Below are 20,519 nucleotides of genomic sequence, written 5' to 3'. Positions count from 1 at the left end.
TGAGTCCTTTGTGACCCTAAGTGCGGAAAGCACTCGGAAAACAAGCATGTGATTTGTGAACAGAGGTAGAATAATGAAACTCACCAGGTGGTCTTTCTTTCTTTACTGCGGACATCTTCCGTGGAGCAGAGCAAGCTGACTGACCTGGAGATCCTCGCGCTGCTCATCGCGGCTCTCAGCCACGACTTGGACCACCGGGGTGTGAATAACTCTTACATCCAGCGGTAAGGCACCTTTTCTCCAGCTAAAGAACTTTTAAACTTTTCTTTTAAATCAGAGAGGTGGGGCGCCTGGGTGGCTTAGTGGGTTAAAGCCTCTGCCTTTGGCTCAGGTCATGATCCCAGGGTCCTGGGATCGAGCCCCGCATCGGGCTCTCTGCTCGGTGGGGAGCCTGCTGCCTCTCTGCCTGCTTATGATCTCTGTCTGTCAAGTAAATAAATAAAATCTTTTAAAAAAAATTGGAGGGCTGTCTTTTTAATTTTTTTTAAAAGATTTTATTCATTTATTTATTTATTTATTGGGGGGAGAAAGCGTGAGAATGCAAGAGAGAGCACAGCACGAGCAGTGAGGAGGAGCAGAGGGAGAGGGAGAAGCAGACTCCCTGCTGAGCAGGGAGCCCAGCTCGGGGCCCCATCCCAGGACCCATGAGATCATGACCTGAACTGAAGTCGCTTAACAGACTGAGCCACCCAGGCGCCCCTAAGGCTGTCTTTTTTAAAGTAAAACCACAGCAAAATTTGATGGTACCAGATTTCAATTGATTGAGGCCCCACAACATACTCTGGTTTTACTTAAGGGAAATGGAAAAAAAATCTAAATCCAATATTGTGTTGGTAACGTTTCTGGCCTAAAATTCAAAAAACCATTGTGTTGAGAATCTTCTTTCACGAGACAATTACCAAGAGTGTTGCTTTGGTTTATGTATACCCAGCTTAAGAGCTTCATTAGGAAACAGTATATTAAGACGAGTTCAAAAAAGAATTTTACCCTGAAATAGAGAAGATAGTATCTGAAAAGTGCTTAGCTCGATCCTGAGTACTTAGTGAGCACTCAGTAGAAGGAGGCTGTTGGTCTTAGTGAAGGCAAGTTGGGGCCTGCAGTCAGACAGGATGCAGACCCTCCCTTTGCCACGTGGTTCCCGTGTGACCTTGGGCAAAGGAGCTGATTTCTCTATGCTTCAATTTCCCGATCTGTACGATGGCGATAATAGCTTACCTACCTCATAGGGTTGATGTGAGTTTTAAGAGCTAACATGTATTGATAGCGGGTGGAACGCACTTTGTCGGGTATTTAAGTGTTAAGTCTTAGCAGCAGATGCTAGTGATGGTCCTGTCAACATCAAAAGCCTGCTTTTTGGCTGCTTTTCAGAGCAGATACTAACTGGAGACAAGCATTTCAGGCTCCTCCCTCCCGGGCCATCCTTAAGTGACATTTGCAATGACGAATGAGATAAAGGTGACATCACTTGTCAGATTTTTGAGCCACTGGGACATGTTTATTTACTCATAGCAACAGAGTTGAGAAGCCTACATCTTAATGGCAAAATCTCTCACTACTGAGCATTTCTTTAGGTATGCAAGTGAGGCAGCAAACGGGGAGACCCCTTAAGGAAGTTCCAGATGTCTGATATCTCGAGGAAATTTCAGAGAGCTCTCAAATCACATTCCCTTTAAATAAACGGAAAACTTCATATAACAAGAATTGTAGTGATGCGGCCACCATGTCCTCTGCTGACCTTTGATGGGAAAAGATGGCAAGCTCTTGCCCAACTGTCAGAGACTGGCTGTTTCCTCTTTAAGATCTGAACTTAAAGAGGAAACGTTTTGGAGGACAGGCTGGATGCCATGTCCTTTGTCCTATGTGCTCTGCCATGCGATTGTGCTCCTGAGTCTCATGTTGACACGGAGTAATTACGAAAGGGAAAAACGACATGGAAAGATGTTTAGTGTGGGTCATACACAGCCAGAAGATCCAAGACAGTGGTGTATATTGCCTGCATACCTCAAAGCTGAACATAATATTATTAGTGTATGGTTGGCTCTAAGATGCCATGTTGCCCTGCTTTAGAGTGAAAAAAACACTCAGCTATTTTTTTCCTTTGTTTATTTAAAAATAATTACCCGGAAAAACATCTGGAGAAACGTCATCTTCTCTTCAAAAAAAAAAAAAAAAAAAAAAAGTCCTGGGAAAAATTCATAGACTGGAGAATCTTGCCTCCACACACCCCACAAAGCAGACTCCCACCAAGTAAGAATAACTTTAAGAAAAAAAGTTAAAGGAGTTTCAGAGATTTTTATTTCTTCCTACATCTCTGTGGTTTGAGTAGAGGAAACCAAGAATTTTCCAGGGATATTGCTTTTTTTTTTTTCTTTCCTTAGTGGTAAACGAGTAATACTTCAGGAGGATTTTCATAACCAGGGGACTCTTGGGGGAATAAGAGTACCATAAACATTCCCTTATAGAGCTAACTTGTATAAAGGGGTACCGTGTCCAGCCTCGTCAGTACCAAACACTACGTGAAGAAAACCATTACAATCAGAGAAGGCACAGAAATGAAACTAATATATCAAAAAGATGGAAAGCACTCATGTCATACCAAAGTTAGAAACTGAACTTCTCCTGTCATTCGTTCTTCTTGAACATCTTTTCAGAAAATTAATTTGAAGTAAGATATATAGGAAACCATGTTTGGATCCATTATTTGGTCCTTTGATGGCTTCCTTGAGTAGGAAAACTGTCATTGTGAGGAGAGCCACAAGTATGCCAGTGAAATATTTAGAGGAAGAGTTCACTGCTGTGCTCTCTTCTCCCATTTGGGTGGGTAAAACCAAGAGTGGTTTCTGATAGATATTAAATTGTTATTTTAAAAACAGGCAGTAATGGGGACAAAATGTCACAGACATCTACTAGAGAAAGCACAGCGTGACCCTCAGCTCATGTTGAGAATCCTCTTGCATTAGGCCGGCAGTCAGTAAAAGAAGACTGTTGTGGATGCATTTATTCAGTTAGATTCGAGTTTAGTATTTTATAAAAGAATAAGTGAAAGTGTCCTACCTTTTAAGCAGCCTGCTAATGGGCAATTACTAGGGCCCAGCACTTTGTGAGGCAGAAAGAGAGCTATGAAGTATAAAATGTGGTTCCTGTAATTAAGTAATTTTCGTAATCTCATGAAATGGTGGTGCTCGATATAAGAAAAGTACCCAGTAAGTGCTGACGTGTTTTGTAATGAGGACTGTAAGCATTCGGCAGAGGAGATGGGTCAAGACCCGTGCAGTCCCTCTCCAGTCAAAGGACCAAGTGAGACAAAGTGGATCCTGAGATGTGGGTAGGATTTGGAGAGGAGAGGGAATGAAGATACCCCAGAAACACTTGGAGGTGGGTAGGCATTCTCAGGGAACAGCGATGGCTGGCCCAGCGCAGAGTCCAAAGGCTCCACTGACCGGGATGGAGAGTCAGAGCGTGAACAAGTAGAAGGTAGCAGCCCCTTGGAGGGAGAGCTATAAAACTAAGCAGCGAGCTCGAGCTGTGGTAGAGTGAAGATATCAGGAGCCATCGCAGTGAGTCATAAGGACCTTGCTGAGGAAGGAAGGATGACTGAACGTCAGATACAAGGTGCAGTGGGTAATAATCGGGAGCACGGAGTTCAGCCAGGAGGCTGTTACAGCTGCCACATACATGGTGCCTCTCACATACTGGCTACAGGGAGGAAGAGATGAGGGAGAAGTGCTTTTCCATTTACTACGAAACAGATGCTAATATGCATGAAGGAAGGGGGAAATCATGACTCGTGACCCAAGAAACTGGAACAGCGATGGAGCCATTGATGAAAATGGAGGAACTGGGAAGTGTGTGCATGTGTGTGTACTTAGGGAGGAAGGGACGAGAAGGGCAGAAGCGGGAGGAGTGTCGGCAATGAGGAGAAAATAATAAACAGCGTGGTATTTAGAAGAGGTAAAATGATTAAAGGAACGGGTTTTTTCTTTTTTGTCAAGTTTCTGTAAAACTGGAATAAAAGAGTTTCCTGGTAACCATAATCAGACCATGCCTGTGTCCTGGGTCTGGGGCCTGGTCTCCCCGACTCTAGCAGAGGAATGGCAGTGAGCTGGAGTCCAGGCCCGCATGGGGACAGTAGACGGTCAGCGGGCTCCGAGGGCCTCACCAGGGGAGATGGCACAGGAATCACCATTTGTGAAGTTCAGCTGGGTAGTCTCTGTTAGCCGGAAATGAGATCGTTCCCGATTAGGGTGGAGGGCTTGAGAGACTGGAGTCTCTCAATATGCGAGAACTGCAAGGTCAAGGAGTCCTAATGTCACTAGCTAACAATAATCATAATAATAGAAGTTAACACTTAATATGGCCCTTACCATGTGGCACTGGGAACTCTTTTTAGTCCTCTATATACATGAGTTCAGTTAGTCCTTAGACTACCCCGCAGTGGCTACGATGGTTACCGTGGTTAAAGGCTGACTTGGGTCAGACGCCTGGGTGCAGAAGCAAACACTGACTCCATCTGACCTTGAGCTACTCATTTAATATCCCTCTCTCTATTTCCTTCTCTGTGCAATGGAATAATGACAATGTCTGTCTTGCAGTTTGTTTTGTTTTGTTTTAACAAGGATTAAGGAGTATAAATAAATGTAAAGGACTCGGGACAGTACCCAGCACGGAGTAGATACTCTCCAGCTTTTAGCATTTTCTTTCTCTTTCTCTTTTTTGTAAGGATTTTATTTATTTATTTGAGAGAAAGAGAGTGAGAGAGAGTGCCAGAGCACAAGCAGGGGCTGGGGCAGAGACAGAAAGAGAAGCAAACTCCCAGCTGAGCAGGGAGCCCGACACACGACTCAATCCCAGGACCCTGAGATCATGACCCGAGCCAAAGGCAGACACTTAGACAGCTGCGTCACCCAGGTGCCCTAATTTTAGCATTTTCAAATAGGGATACTATTAAGGACATACATTTGAATTCAGGATCTTGCTTTGTCCCATGGTGGGACATGGAGCAGGCCACAGCAGAAATACTGCAGCTGGCAGCACCTAGCAGCTGTGGAACAAAGAAGCTCATACGTTTCATTGACATGAACAGAGACTATCCGTGGGGTCAAGGCAGTCAAAGAACGTGGGTCAAAAGACCCAACGAGGGGTGCCTGGGTGGCTCAGTGGGTTAAAGCCTCTGCCTTCGGCTCAGGTTGTGGTCTCAGGGTCCTGGGATCAAACCCTGCTAGGGCTCTCTGCTCAGCAGGGAGCCTGCTTCCTCCTCTCTCTGCCTGCCTCTCCGCCTACTTCTGATCTCTGCCTGTCAAATAAATAAGTAAAATCTTAAAAAAAAAAAAAAAAAAAAGACCCAACGAGTCATGAGCTTGAACATCTGTGGCATCTAATGTGATCACAGAGAATGTGAAGGTAAAATGACCCGCGGTCGCTCAAATATAGCAGTGATGATTTGGAGAGAACGTGGGAGGTAGAGAACTCGATGGGGCTGACAGGGTTTACAAAGAGCAGTGAAGAGATCCGAGCTCAGAGCCATCCACCTGGACGAGAAGTAGAAGCAGGGTGTGTAAAGAGTCTATAAAAAGGAATCCTAGGGCAGCAGGCATTGTTTTTGTCACAGAGCTTATATTTTCTATTGATTTCTGAGGCTTTCTATTTCTAGAACATCGTTCTGATTTGGGCACTGGCATCCTGACGCCGCTCTCAGAGATGGACAGACGACTACAGGACAAGAGGAAAATATGGGAGGGTGTCCAGTCCATTCTGCTCACTACCTTCAGTGGGGGCATAACATTCGGTGGCGGTGATGGCTTACACAGATCCCTCTGACAGGATCTCACAGAAATAAGCACAGCCTTGTGTTTGAAAGAGTGGAAAGCAATGGGATGTAGAATACATGGGTGTCCATGAATATTTTTATAAACAGGAAACTTGGGGCATTTGTCACCCTTTTATTGATTCATAAATCCATATTTTTAGAACGTAAGTAAAGGCAAACACACATAATTTACATTCATCTCTCCCACACCCCGAGAAGTTTTTCTAATATGAAACAGTCCTTTCTGCATTGTCTAAAAATGTGATGTGCACTCAACATTTTAAACTTGTCCGCATTGCGGCCTCGTAATCGCATTTCTGGTCCGGCTTCTAACTAGGTCAGTGAGCAGCTGCTGTGTGCAAAGTGCTTGTGGGGTCCTGGGCCAGCATGACATGGAGAGGGGAGGTGTTCGAATCCCAGCTCAGCCGTTTATATTGACTTTGAACAAGTTAGATAATCCCTCCGATCTCTTGGTTGTCTAAAAAATAAATGCTAAAATGTCCATTTTAGAGAGGTCTATGCCTGGGTCCCCCCGGGGGGGGCACAGCCTGACATGAACGCTGGTGTGCACACAGCTTATTTGTATATGTGATCCCCGGGGAGCAGGAACGCAGGCCGGCCGGTGGGAAACAGGGAAGGAGAAGCCAAGGGAAGGATGAGCTACCAGCCGTTCACCCATCCAGGCAGCTGGGGCTCCATCCTGCCAGGTGTTTTTGAGAAGTCTTAGGAAATGAGACCCAGAACTGTTTGTATATGGACAGGGACAGAGCAGGGAGGGGCAGCCGTCCACAAGCTCCCGTGCCCCATTGGTCAAAGATGACCTCTATGGACCTTAACTCCTCCATCCCCTAGGCTCAACACGTGGGGGTGCAGCACGAGAGTTCCCGTGGACAGAGGGAACTGCCCTGTGAGGGCAGAGATCTTCGGGCAGAGTCAAGAGGGACTCACAGTGGGGTGGCCACGAACCTTCTAGAAGACAGAGCATCTTCTAATTGACCCCTACAGGGAGTCTGTTAAATCTCACACGAAACTCAACGGTGCATCAGTGGCTGGAGTCAGACGTGGGCTGAGGATTTGGATGTGGAGAACGGAAATGTCCCATATTAAATAAAAATTAAATATAAACTACTTAGTACAACAGTGCCTGACATGTTCGAGGCTCTCAGTAAATGGTAATTATAATCATTAGGGAAAACAGATCTGACCGAGCTTAAGAGGTTTACAGTCTAACAAGGTAATAGATGTATAAACAGCTAACAACAGGCAGAACAAAATGGACATTAAACTAATACCATATGTCCTTGGATTTCTTACATAAATGAAAATAAGCAGATACTCTAGATGTGAAGGGAATGGGGAAGGCTGCGATTGTCATGTTGAAGCTGACTTTAGCATAGCTGGTCTGAATGGTGAGAAAAGGCTGTGGCCAAAGTAGAGAACGTACAGAAGGGAGGCCATCGTTCTGTCTACCCTGGGCCCTCCAGTCCTCAGCAGCGGCCCATCCAGTCCTGTGACGCGGATTATTACCTGTGTGGGCTGATGCGTTCCAAGTCTGCATCTCCAGCCCAGACCCGACTACAGAGCAAGTACTTTCTAGACCTCAGGCACCTTAAAATCAACAGATCCAGCCCTCAACTAGACACCTTCCCCTCCTTCACCTCCCATCCCTGATCATTCTCTCCCTTTTTCCCTCTGTCTGTAAATGACAAGGCAGACACGTGGCAGGCATACTTTCCCCTGACGAACATCCCTGCTAGGGTCCCCACATCAGGATTCACGCCAACTCCTACTACCTCCTAAACAGTTTTTAGGTAATTCTGCTTCTCAATATGCAGGATTCCGTCACCCGAGTCTGGGCTGTCTTATACCAACATTACTAGAACTGGGACTGCCGGCTTCCCAGTAGTCTCCTAACTTTCAGTCGTCTCCAGTTTTGATTCCAGCAAATTTCTCTCTCTCTCTCTCTTTAATAAATCTGCTCATTTTACTTCATCTGTTGTCTTCCTGTTGTCAGATGATAAGCACAGTATCTGGTCCATCATACAACTCACTAAATGTGGAAGGAGCAAAGCAGACAAGCAGGCAGGAGTTGACTTGGAAAGCTTATAACGGCACAAAAAATGGGAGGTCTGGGGGTCAGCAGTATCAGTGATAGATTAAACAACAGGAACAGATGAGGTTGCCCGTTCTCTTGCCCTTATTTCCCTTTTATTGTTTCTGTTTTCCCTTAAGCATCTCTGACTCTACTCAGTTTCTTCCTGTGTCCCGTTCCTTCAGCATTGGGCAGCTTCTCTGTCTTCAAATTAAATGATTCATAAATTATTGATTCAAATAGTAGTATAAAGAAATAACAGGTCAGCTGTATTATCTAATACTTGTGTTGTACTTTATAATTCATAAACCCCTGTCCTATAAATTTTAGGAACAGAGACTGGCAGGAACTCTAACTTCTTCTTCTTTTTTTTTTTTTAAGATTTTTATTTATTTATTTGACAGACAGAGATCACAAGTAGGCAGAGAGGCAGGCAGAGAGAGAGGGAGAAGCAGGCTCACCGCTGAGCAGAGAGCCCGATGTGGGGCTCGATCCCAGGACCCTGGGATCATGACCTGAGCCAAAGGCAGAGGCTTTAACCCACTGAGCTACCCAGGCACCCCTCTAACTTCTTCTTTTAAAGAAAAAAATAGTGAAAATTATGCTTCATATTCACATGTGAAGGGTCATGAGAAATATGAGGCAGAGGACGGTGCTTGTCATGCTTTAGAACTTGATTGGTGACTCCCTGTTACATATAATGAACTGAGTAGAATATCCTTCCCACTCCCTTCACTCAGCCAAATGATCTCCACAGTTTTCCCCAAGTTCAAATGAACGATCTAGCAGGATATCCTACACTGAAATAACCTGGATCCCACAAAGGGCACTTGTTCTGACTCATCTGTCTCCTTCCTGCCTTCAAAGGGGGTTGTGCGCCGACTCTGCCCCTTTTCTGTGCCTTTCCTCACTCGCGCCTGATCATTCCATCTCAGTCCACTCTCTCTGGGTATGTAGGCACGTGTGAAGATGCTGACCTTCAGGCTTATTTCAGAGGAAACACTGACATTGATGTTTGTCTCAGATTTTAAATTAATTGCAGTTTTGAAATTGAAAAATATAATTGGTGCAATTATTTCAGAGATTTCTTTCATGCTTAGAAGAATGAGTCCTTTGTCCTTATTCCTTCTACTGTTTTATCAATATTAAAATCAGTGAAATTGTTCATACTCTGAACTGGCACTAATTACACTGATTATTTGAGAACAACTTGACTCTGTATTCCCCAGAGATTAACTCAACCTCTTCCTCAGCAAAAGAAGAGAATACTGTTAGTTTGGTTAATTGTGTGCAGTACCCTCTTTTTTCATTAACCAGCATTAAGGAGACACTAATACACTGACATGTTGGGGAAATGGGTAATTTTTAATCTGTTTTTCTCTCTTCAACAAAATCTGTTTCAGAAGTGAACACCCACTTGCTCAGCTCTACTGCCATTCAATCATGGAGCATCATCATTTTGACCAGTGCCTGATGATTCTTAATAGCCCAGTAAGTACCTACTTTGTGGTGGCAGAAATTTAAAAGAGACCTTTATAAATTCAGTTTTATTTTTAAGTTTTGGATGTGTTCCCAGCACCATAAATTCTTGAGCCTGCTTTATTCCTTTTTGGGTAAGGAAGGCAAAGCCAAAACATTTAAGATCTTCCCAGCCTCACTTCTCTAGACAACCAAGACTGTCTCAATGTTGCCTGATAAAGGATATCTGGTTACTCACCTCTGTATGGTTTTTGCAAACTAGAAACAAACAAAACTAGTATTTTATGGCTTGCAGTTAATTCTTTCTTTTTTCTTTTCTTTTTTTTTTTTTTTTTTTTTTTTTTGGTCAAATGAAGTGGTTTATATAGCTGTCAGAGGTTTGCTTTCACAAAACCAGGCCTGTTCCTCTTTTTATTGAATATTCTGGCTACTCACAAACTGTTATGTTAAGGAATAGAGCTGTGCAACAGTTTGGTTAAATGAATATTTATCAGTGCAAAAAAGCATATGATATGCTACGCTAGACAAACTTGTGTGAAGGGAAATCAAATAACGTACACCAAAGCGTTAACAAAGGTTGTCTCTGTCTAGTTAAATTATTAATACTTTTTATGTTCTCATTTTGATTTGTTCATTATTCACACTATTCTACTACATGCATGTATTACCTTTATAATAAGAGAAAAGTGAAAGCTGTAGCTATTACGTGGAACAAACACAATACATGGTAGATCATCTTAAAGCAATTTTACCTCCATCTTTTATGCTTGCTCTCTGGGACTAGCTCTTCTCTGAGCCCTAGAACAAAACTTAGGAGGCCCATAACTTTTCTGGTCATTCTTTCTTTTCTTTTCTTTCCTTTCCTTTTTTTTCGAGAGAGATAGGGAGCGAATGAGTAGGGGTAGGTACAGAGGGAGAGAGAATCTCAAGCAGACTCCATGCCCAGTGCCAGCCTGATGCAGGGCTTGAGCCTGTGATCCCATGATACCAAGGTCGTGACCTGAGCCAAAATCAAAAGTCGGATGCTCAACTGACTGAGCTACCTAGGTGCCCCATTTTCTGGTCATTCTTTTTAAGTAAAAGGCTTCTAATTACCTTAAGTCCCAAAATATAGTATACAGATCTCAATTTAGAAACCAAAGTGTCGCCGGGCGTGGTGGCGCACACCTGTAGTCCCAGCTACTCGGCAGTCTGAGGCAGGAGGCTCGCTTGAGCCCAGGCGTTCTGGGCTACAGCGCGCCATGCCGATCGGGTGTCCACACTAAATTCGGCATCACTATAGTGACCTCCCGGGAGCGGGGGGACCACCAGGTTGCCTAAGGAGGGGTGAACCGGCCCAAGTTGGAAACAGAGCAAGTCAAAACTCCCATGCTGATTAGTAGTGGGATCACACCTGTGAATAGCCACTGCACTCCAGCCTGAGTGCAACATAGCCAGACCCTGTCTCTTAAAAAAAAAGAAACCAAAATGTCTAGTCCTGTGTAAGTCTGGATTCTGGATTTGGCTTAAAGTCTTCAGGCTCTCCCCTTCCTGCTCTGGTTGACTTCTTTCATCCCTACCTTGTGTTATTTCTAACTCCTTCCTCATTCCTAAACCCCATGTAGTTTCCTACCCCTCCAGGAGAGTAGGAAGGGGGAATGAGGAACAAGAGGAGCAAGAACCTTCTCAATAGGCTGGTACTGTTAGGAATGTCTCACTCTCTGGGTCTGGTAGGTGTTTAAACCAAGTTATTGTCTTGTAGGCAAGTTCATGATCCCTGCCAGGCTCCCTTATTGTGGGGTTTTTCTACCAGATGTTTCTTTAAAGTGAATGGTCATCTCTGTCTGCTCTATGTATGGCTCCTTCCTCAGCTCCTGAAAGTCAGATCACTCACGTTGAGAAACTTTCTGCGAAGGTTCTTTAGCCTTCTTTGCGGCCCTCTTGAAAAGGACAGGGTGGAAATGAACCCCCGCCTCCAAAACTCGGAGAATGCAAGCCGCCGCGTATAGTAGTAAGCTCTCCTTGACTGCCAAAGTCAATGTGGCTAGTTAACTTGTGTCTTGCCTTTTAGATTTTCCAGACAGGAATTAGACATGAGACCACTGTGGGCCCTCCCACACCCACTAGGCTACAGGAGACATATGTAGGGACTTCATGCTCCTCTCCTACCTGAGGTGACGGGGAACATGATCACACCTCTCCCTAAACATCTCAGTGTGGGTGAGGGGTTAAGAGTTACACAACCAGATCAGCAACCTCATTAAAATTCTGCATACAGTCTCATACAGATTGCTAAAGTATGTATTGTTTAATATGAATTAGTTTATGTGTGGTTGGTGCTTAAATGACATTAGCATAAGTGTACAGGTTGTATTCTTTCCTACACACATTCTCTTGGGTACGGTACCGGAATTATGGGAGTTGAATTTTGACCTTCAGCAAGAAAGCAAAAAAAAAAAATCCCTCCCCTTGGCTTTTGCTCATGCACCCTTTCTGTCCTATATCAAGAAGGTTGACAAGGTCACTTGCACCTGAGGCGTTGCTCTTTTGCTTTGGACGCTGGCTTTGGGCTCGGAGGAGGCTCCTCTTCCTTCAGTGCCCACCTAAGCTGCCCCACTGTCTCCAGACCCAGTCCCAACCACATTGTCTCTGGGCCCCCACACACCAGCGTGCATGCCCTTGTTCCGTACGTCTTGACCATTCACAGAGGGCCTCCAGACTGGCTGGTATGAGCTGTCCAGGTTACCTCCAGATGCACCAGTCTTCATTCTGCTTTATGCTCTGCTTCCTAAAGTTGCACGGGTTTTGTGTGATCTGCCCCAACACGATTTGTCTCACAAACCATGTCATTTTTAGTGTGTAGGGTTTCAGAACAGAGACTTTGCAGGAATCACATATTGTGTGGTTGTAGAAGCATCTGTACTTTCCTTGGGATTTGCTATCTATGTGCCTTATTTAAAAATATAAAACTTTTATTTCAATATCCCGTTCAGTTTTAAAGAAAGAAAATATGCTAACCTTTTCCTAAAGCATATTTAACAGTATCCCTATCAGAGGTACCCATGTCATTAAATAACATAGCTTACTAAGTAGTATGTTATTACTTAACTTGCAAGAAATTTGGTTGTATATATAGCTGGCCTCAAATTCTAAGACCATGTGTATATTTGTCTTTGTAAGCACCAAAACATAAGAACTTACGGTCACTGTTTTCGGAATGGAAAATAAAAATATAACGGCAAAAGATACTTCCTTTTCCACTTGAAGTTGTTTTATGTTAAATAAAAGTAGCAGGAGTTATTTTCTAAATAGGTTTCTTTCTGGCCTAGAATCTAAAATGACTTCATAGTTAAAAATAATGTGTATGGTTACAATCACAGATTCATTAATTAGATACACACCACAGTGTTGGCATCTAGTTACCCTCAAACCAGTGTTGCCTGCCACACTCAGCAGTTTCCCTGTCTTTAGAACAAATCTTTTGTCTCCAGATCTCATTCCTACACTTCTGGGTCTTTTTTTTTTTTTTTCCATTGGACCTGAGATTTAGGAAGCACATCTCACTTAATTTACAGATACTGTTTTGAGGATATGCTGAGTACCCAAGGAATGTTTTCTGTAGTTCAAGATGAGAGAACTACTATGCTTTAAATTACAGACAAGAAATTTAAAAAATGGTTATATGGCAAAAATGTTCCATTATTTACAGCTGGATTAGCCAGCTTTTCAATATTTCTTATAGATGTTTCAACCCATGTTTGCTTTTTATCATCAGTAAGCGCACCTTTGGCTCATGCCCAGTACCCATCTGTATCAGCGTGTTCCTAAAGAATACACAGTGTTCTCGACATTGATTAAGTTAAATTATATAAGTTTGCACCCAAAAAATGTTTTTGGATTTATTACAAAAGCCATAGAGAACTGATTTCTTTAATAATCAATTGTTTAAAAGTTTTCACTACTCCATTCTTCATGTCCATTAACATGGCTTTGATTTTTCAAAGGTTTCTCTTGCTGTTACAGCAGTTCACCTGCCCAAAGGTCAAAGATGTAGAGTTATTAGACTTCAGGCCTGGCCCAAGGCTCAAGGGGCATAAGATTTGGAAAGACATGCATGTGTAGGCAGATGAACCATTATGAAGCTGTCTTTTCTTATTGGACAAGGTGGTGGGGGTGGGAGCATAGAGTGCAAACGTCCTTTCATGGTATTTACTTTGAAGTAAGCAGCTGTCCTCTGTATTCGTGAGTTCAGAACACTGGGCATGTGTTTCAGATACGTCACTCTCTCTTCAGATTTTGTTCTTGTCAGCCTTTTTTCCAGGTGGAGGGCTAATGATGGTTTTCTTTTTATAAAGGGCAACCAGATCCTCAGTGGCCTCTCCATTGAAGAATATAAAACCACGCTGAAAATGATCAAGCAAGCTATTTTAGCTACAGACCTAGCACTGTACATTAAGTAAGTCCTAAGAAATACTCTGTGATAAATAGGTCTTGGAAGTGTTTGCACTGTTTCAAACTTTTAAAATGCATGTTGGGAAATTTTTAGATTATGAAGACAAATGTCCTGGCGAGTCAAATGTCTTGTTTTTCAAACTATGGAGCAGTTTCTTAAAGGAAGCCAGAAAATGCTATTCCTTTGACTTAACACTTAATGCTACAAGTTCCAGAATACAGAGTTATTTGTGCTGTTGATCTACTGCTGTGTCTCTGATGTACAAAGTAAATTATCATACCGAGGTCATTCCAAGCTAGGTTGTGCAACCTAAAGATGATATAGTCTGTTTGCTTTTCCTCCTTTCCTTCACCGCCCCCTGCAGCTTCTGACCGTGTTACAGTTCCTTTACACTGTCATCTAAGCCTAGGTGGGCAGGAAAAGGAGCTAAGTGCCAGACGAATAAATCTTGTTTCTTTTTATTTGATCCTGGCAGAAGAGTATTAATGTAGAACTTTAGTTAGTGGAGTTACAGACTCAAAAATTAAAGTGGGCAGTTAGAGTAATATTTGTCATGTGTGTATGCATTTACCTATAATTAAACTGCCTTTCTAAAAGCGAGAAAAGCCTTTGCTGCCTTCGGGCAGGCCAGTTTCCCACATGCAGACTGAGATCTTTGCTGCACATTTGGAGTGAGGGGAGGGGAGTCTGGAGGTCACACTCATGGGATTTCCTTGAAGCACAGTACTCCCTCCCTCTACACAAAGATTCACACCACATGGCTTTAACCACTCTGATGAGAAGTAAAAACAAATAGAACAGACACACAAAATCACATACCAGATACCCACTCTTGTACATCTAAAAGTAACCGCATCTAAAAGGTCCTGGGTCATTGGATTTTGGAGCACTTGAAAGTTAATTAGGATGAAAGAAAAGACAGCAAACTTCAGTTTATTTAAAATGACTGCACAACAAAGATTATCAGATTATGAAGAATTTTAAAATTTCTGTAACCACAAAGACTTCCCAGCCTTTCCAGGCCACATGGGTCTTGCCTCTGAACCTGTATGAAACCTATTTTCCATTTTTGATACTCTAATCACATACAGTCCATTTTGTTATATAAGTGTTTCTTACGTTTGTTTTGTGTCTCCAACTAGATTTCAAACACAGTCAGAAGGGCTCATGCCTTATAACTTCCCAACATGCTTAACAAGTGCTGGGCACAGAGGAGGTATCACTCGACTATGAGTGAATATCAGTGTACACTTTATTTGGTCTTTGCTTCAGAAGATCTTTGCTACTTTATACTGAGTATAGAATACAGAGTAATTTTAAACATTTTTCTACCCGATACCATAATGTGTAAGATAAATGAAATTAAACCGAAGCCATATAGATCTGATTATGCCATACCCTTAAAATTTCTTAAGTCATCCTTGGCATCAAATTTTTAACTCGTATTTGTTTTATTTTCTAAAGATCGTGTTTAAGAATTTAAATGACCATTATTTGTGATCCCCAGTCAAATAATAATTGAAAATAATTTAAATTTTAAAATAATGTTTTACCCAAAGAAAATGGTAGAAGGGAGGAGAGTGAGATATTTTTAGTTTTTTAAATTTTTATTTATTTATTTTAAAAGATTTTATTTATTTATTTGACAGACAGAGATCATAAGTAGGCAGAGAGGCAGGCAGAGAGAGAGGAGGAAGCAGCTCCCCTGCTGAGCAGAGAGCCCGATGCGGGGCTCAATCCCAGGACCCTGGGATCATGACCTGAGCCAAAGGCAGAGGTTTTAACCCAGTGAGCCACCCAGGCACCCCGATATTTTTAGTTTTTTAAATGATGACTTCTATATTGGATTCTAAGTTGGGGGAAAAAAATTTAGAGATTTTTTTTCCAAAAAAATTTACTCTGTGGGTCTCTGTCAACCAAAGAAATAAGAGCCTAGGGACTCATCATAACTACCAAATGTTTTTCTTTATTTTCAAGGAGACGAGGAGAATTTTTTGAACTTATAAGAAAAAATCAATTCAACTTAGAAGATCCTCATCAAAAAGAATTGTTTTTGTAAGTAGGTTTCCTGTCCTTAAAGCTGAAGTCTTATTACCCAATTAATTTTATCACTATCAGATTTTATTGCAATTATTTGTTACAATGTGATGATCTTAGAGGCTGTTAGAATGCTCTAGAGTGTTGTACAAAGGGCTGAATATGAATATTTATTTGAAAAGAAATGCATTTGCCAATACAAGTGAATAAATCACTCCTTTGTCCTAGAAGGACCTTTAAAATGTGGTAGAATATCAATACAAAGCTGTAAGGTTGCCTTGCTCATATTCCCAATTGTTTGGAATGGAATAGCTGAAAACAGCATCTCAAAGACTGTGGGAGCAAGAAGGTCGCTGTGAAGTGTTCATTTCTCTTGAGTGATGGCGGAGTAACACAGTCAGAACGTCAAGATTTCCGTTTCCCTCCCTGTACACCTGTCCTTCCCTTCTAGCTGCAGAGACCATCCCTTCGGTGTTAGCATTCCTACCTTTGCCATGGCAAGAACCGGATCCATTACAAAGAACATGCTGTCAATCATAGAGAAAAGAATGACTCAGAACACCAAGGAGAGTGCTATCATAATTTTGAAATCAACATTTCTTTAAATGGACTGATACTACTTAGCATGCAAAAGAAGATGCAAATTTTAAGGAAACAACGCACAAATGCCCAGCTTGTCTGTTCTGTTCTGCGCAATCATGCTTGACTTCTTAGCCTCAAAATGTTTTTCATAACAGTTCCTTAGAAAAGTAGAGACCTGTAGGGGCGCTTGGCTGGCTCAGTCTGTAGAGCATGCCTCTTGATCTTGGGGTTATAAGTTCAAGCCCCACACTGAGTGTAGAGATTACTTAAAAATAAAAAAAAAATTAAAAAATAAAGTATAGACATGCTACTGTAGTTAGTGAACAGTTTGTCCCAATAACAAAAAAGAAATCCAAGGGCAGTTCCAAGTCTTCAGCTGCTCCCGCTGCCGGGTCCTACGCTCTTGCGGAGAAGTGCTCCCAGTTCTAGAGCACAGTGTCCCATGAGCACCCATTTTTCAGATTTTAGTGAAGCTCACTGAGGGGCATAGTCTTCTCTGGGGCAGACAGTTTATACTGATGAGCACCGAAATCCTGCATGACAGCGGGTTTATAGTGATCGCAGATATCTCTCCTGCACCCACTTCTCCAAGAGAGTTGGTGGAAGAGGTCCAGTAGCAGCAGCAAACCAGTTTCTTTTTGCCTCACAAATTTAAGGGAGAACGTGATTTTAGGTTGGGTTTCCCTGCAGGGACGAGGGATACAACCCTTTACCGCAAGTGTTTGTATATTACAGTGATGGCCTTTCTGCCTCTTCATTCAAACGAAATTATTACAAACAGGCCTCTGGCTCCAAGATGGGAAACACTGCACTAAGTACAGAGGCATTGTCATATGACGGTTACGCTATTGGGTTTCTAGAGCACCTTGTTATCGACGCCAGAGCTCAGCATGACTTTCACTTCTCTCAACCACAGAAAGACAAAAGAGCACCGTAATCTCATTTCCCCCTTTCTCTGGCAGATACTGTTTAAGTCAGAGCTTTTCACATAGGAAGAAGTCACTTCATATGCTGAGCTCAGCATTGGGATGACCCACTGTCATTCTTGCTTGCTCTCCTAGAACTTCTATCAATAAAATATCTGATGTTATCCTTTAATGGCAAATTACTAGTAGACAATGTGTTTTCATCTTAGTGTCACTGAGAATGGGATACCAAGGTGAAAAAAAATAGTAACAGCAGGCAAGTTTTTGCCCAGAGGTTAGTAATTTCTCTCCCTGTGCCAATCTGGAGCTAAAGAAGGCAGTTTTAGGGCAAATCCCAATAGTTCAGTGGACAGCCAAAACCGTGACACAATGCTATTGCTGAATCAGTCACACTTTAGAAAAATTGTTTCTGTTTCTTTAGTCTTTATAAGCAGCCGTCCTATATAGGTTAGGGGGCTTTAATTTAAACTTTTTACCAGTAACTATTTACCAAGAGTATATATTTGCATAAAAAGGAGGGGGAGAAAAACCATGAGAGACTGGACTCTGAGAAACAACCTGAGGGTTTTGGAGGGGAGGGAAGTGGGGGGTTGGGTGAGCCTGGTGGTGGGTATTATGGAGGGCACGTATTGCATGCAGCATTGGGTGTGGTACATAAACAATGAATCCTGAAACACTGAAAAAAAAATTAAATTTAACTAAAAAAGAAAAAGTAAATCATAGCCTTGGGCTTCTTTTTTCCCTTAACAGAGCGATGCTGATGACAGCTTGCGATCTCTCTGCCATTACCAAACCCTGGCCTATTCAACAACGGGTATGTTGCTTGCTGATAGTAAAAGCAGGGATTAAAAATTCAAAGGAAGAAAAGTCTGTATTCTAAAAGTAGCTTCGGGAGTATTTGTGGTATTTTATCTAATTTTTAAGTGGTATTAAAAGCAGATAATTGGACATAAACAGGTTTTCTTTTTTAGAAGATTCCTTAGCATTTACTAATATTTATAAGCTACAGTAAGAAAGAGAGCACCTGTATTAACACAGCAAAAATCTAGCTGTTGACAATCTTTAATTCCAGTACTTCTGGCTCACTTGGGAATGTTTTTAGCACATTTTTTTTTTAATAACCTTGAAAAACAGAAGCAGCAAATTATTTTTCTTTTTATGATTTTTCTTTATGGTTAGCCTTCCAGGCTATACCTCAGCTCCAAGTAGGCACTAATGAGTAGAACCTAAACATTTTCTGGGGCTTATAAATATGGGAAATGTTGATATAAGGTGTCAGGAAGGATGTGATCAGGGCCTGTGGCTGGGAGGCTAGAAATATATCCTTCTCTCTAAATAAGTAACTGCCATAACATTTCGCAGAGGCAGTAAAGGCCCTGGGCTCAGACAAGGGATGGCTGTACATACAGTGATGCGTATATCGTGCTTTTGGTTTTTAATCCTAAGTGCACTACCCGAGACTGTTGACAGTCTGCTGCTGGTCAGGGCTGGGCTCTGAGCTGCACAGTCATGGAGCCCGGTGACAGGTTCATCTCATAAAACACAAATGCTGAGAAAACAAGATTAGAAATGGACTCTGCAGGCGCCATAGCTGCCAATGTGCTGTAAGCACTCAAGAAAGATGGTCTTCATGGACTGTCCTGCTCCGTAATAAATGGGACTATCTGCCCATTTCCAAATAGGGAAGAGGGTAGAAGAGGGAAGAATTTGTCTTTTCATTTATCCTTTCAGCTTAATCAGATCCCAGAAAGGTAGAGCCATGAGGTTGGGGATCCAGACATAAAAAACAATACTTAAAGCCTCTAATTAAAATAGTTTGGTATTGGTGATAGACCAGGAGAACACAATAGAGCATTGAGAATTGCATAGAACATTTAGTGTATAATAAAGATAGCATTTCAAATAACTGGGGGAAGAGAGAGACTTTTTATGAAATAATCTTAGGGTGACTTTCCCATCTTCCATAACCAGATGCCAAAAGACAAAATTGGATGTACTTTGCATACTTATATTCCAAATGGAGCATAGAGTTCAGTGTAGAGAATTAAAGCATAGAAGTACTAAATAAAAACATCTGTGGATTCTTCTATAACTTGGGAGTAAGAAAACTTACCTAACTATGGCTCAACATTTAGAAACAATGGAAAAGACTGATAAACTTGATTACATAAAAATTTTTTAAAAAGCAAACTTCTGCATGGCAAAAGACACTATAAGCAAAGTAAAAGTCAATGAGAAACTTATAAAAATATTTACAACTTATATTTGATATTTAATACCCCAATATTAAAGAACTTATAAAAACAGAGAAGAAAAATGACAACAATCCTTCAGAAAAATGGGCCAAAATCTCGAACAGAAGTTGATGGAATGTGAATGGCTCTTACTCATTTGCAGAGGTCCTCAGAACCTCATTCATAAGAACTACAAATAAACTTGACTGACACAGAAAAGCTTGTATAGAATCTTTTAACGGGGGCACCTGGGTGGCTCAGTCCTTAAGTGTCTGCCTTCAGCTCAGGTCCTGATTGCAGAGTCCTGGGATCAAGCCTGGTGTCGGGCTCCCTGCTCAACAGGAAGCCTGCTTCTCTCTCTCTCACTCTCCCCTGCTTGTGTTCCCTCTCTTGCTGTCTCCCTCTGTCAAAGAAATAAATAAAATCTTAAAAAAAAAAAAAAAAAGAATCTCATAACAGTTCCATTCCTAATATGGTAGTATTATCTATGGCAGACATGTTCCAAGACCCCCAGTGGATGCCTGAAACCACAGATAGGACTGAACCTTTATATATACCATGTTTTTTCCTATGTATAAATCACTATGGTAAAGTTTAATTTATAAATTAAGGCAGTAAGAGATTAACAACAATAACTAATAATAAAATAGAACAATTCTAACAGTATACTATAATAAAAGTTATGTGAATGTGGGGTCTCTCTCTCTCTCTTATTATATAGCACTCTCCTCCTCTTTGTGATGATGGGAGATGATAAAGTAGAGAGGTAGTGGGGTAGATGATACAGGCATTGGGATGGAGCATTAGGCTTCTGTTGGCTTCTGACTATATATCAGAGGGAGGATCATCTGCTTCTGGACCACAGTTTGAAACCACGGAAAGCAAAACTGTGGATGAGGGAGGTTACTCTGGTCAGAACTAGAAACAACCC

The 20,519-nt window shown here is 42.0% G+C and overlaps 1 protein-coding gene across 2 annotated transcripts in view; it reads left to right on the top strand.

The window, feature by feature from the left end:
• Window positions 1-20,519, top strand: part of PDE5A (phosphodiesterase 5A) — a 150,480-nt gene that overhangs the window by 119,315 nt on the left and 10,646 nt on the right. For both annotated transcript variants that reach the window (XM_080796099.1, XM_080796100.1), the window contains exons 14-18: window positions 130-224; window positions 9,302-9,389; window positions 13,712-13,812; window positions 15,787-15,864; window positions 18,105-18,168. In XM_080796099.1, coding sequence (XP_080652225.1) covers window positions 130-224; window positions 9,302-9,389; window positions 13,712-13,812; window positions 15,787-15,864; window positions 18,105-18,168 — 426 coding nt within the window. The remainder of the gene's footprint in view (window positions 1-129; window positions 225-9,301; window positions 9,390-13,711; window positions 13,813-15,786; window positions 15,865-18,104; window positions 18,169-20,519) is intronic.

Source organism: Martes martes (genome assembly GCF_963455335.1).
Source record: "Martes martes genome assembly, chromosome: 2".
NCBI lineage: Eukaryota > Metazoa > Chordata > Mammalia > Carnivora > Mustelidae > Martes > Martes martes.
Note: the sequence above shows the minus strand (reverse complement) of the source record. Positions and strands in the feature narration are given on the sequence as shown.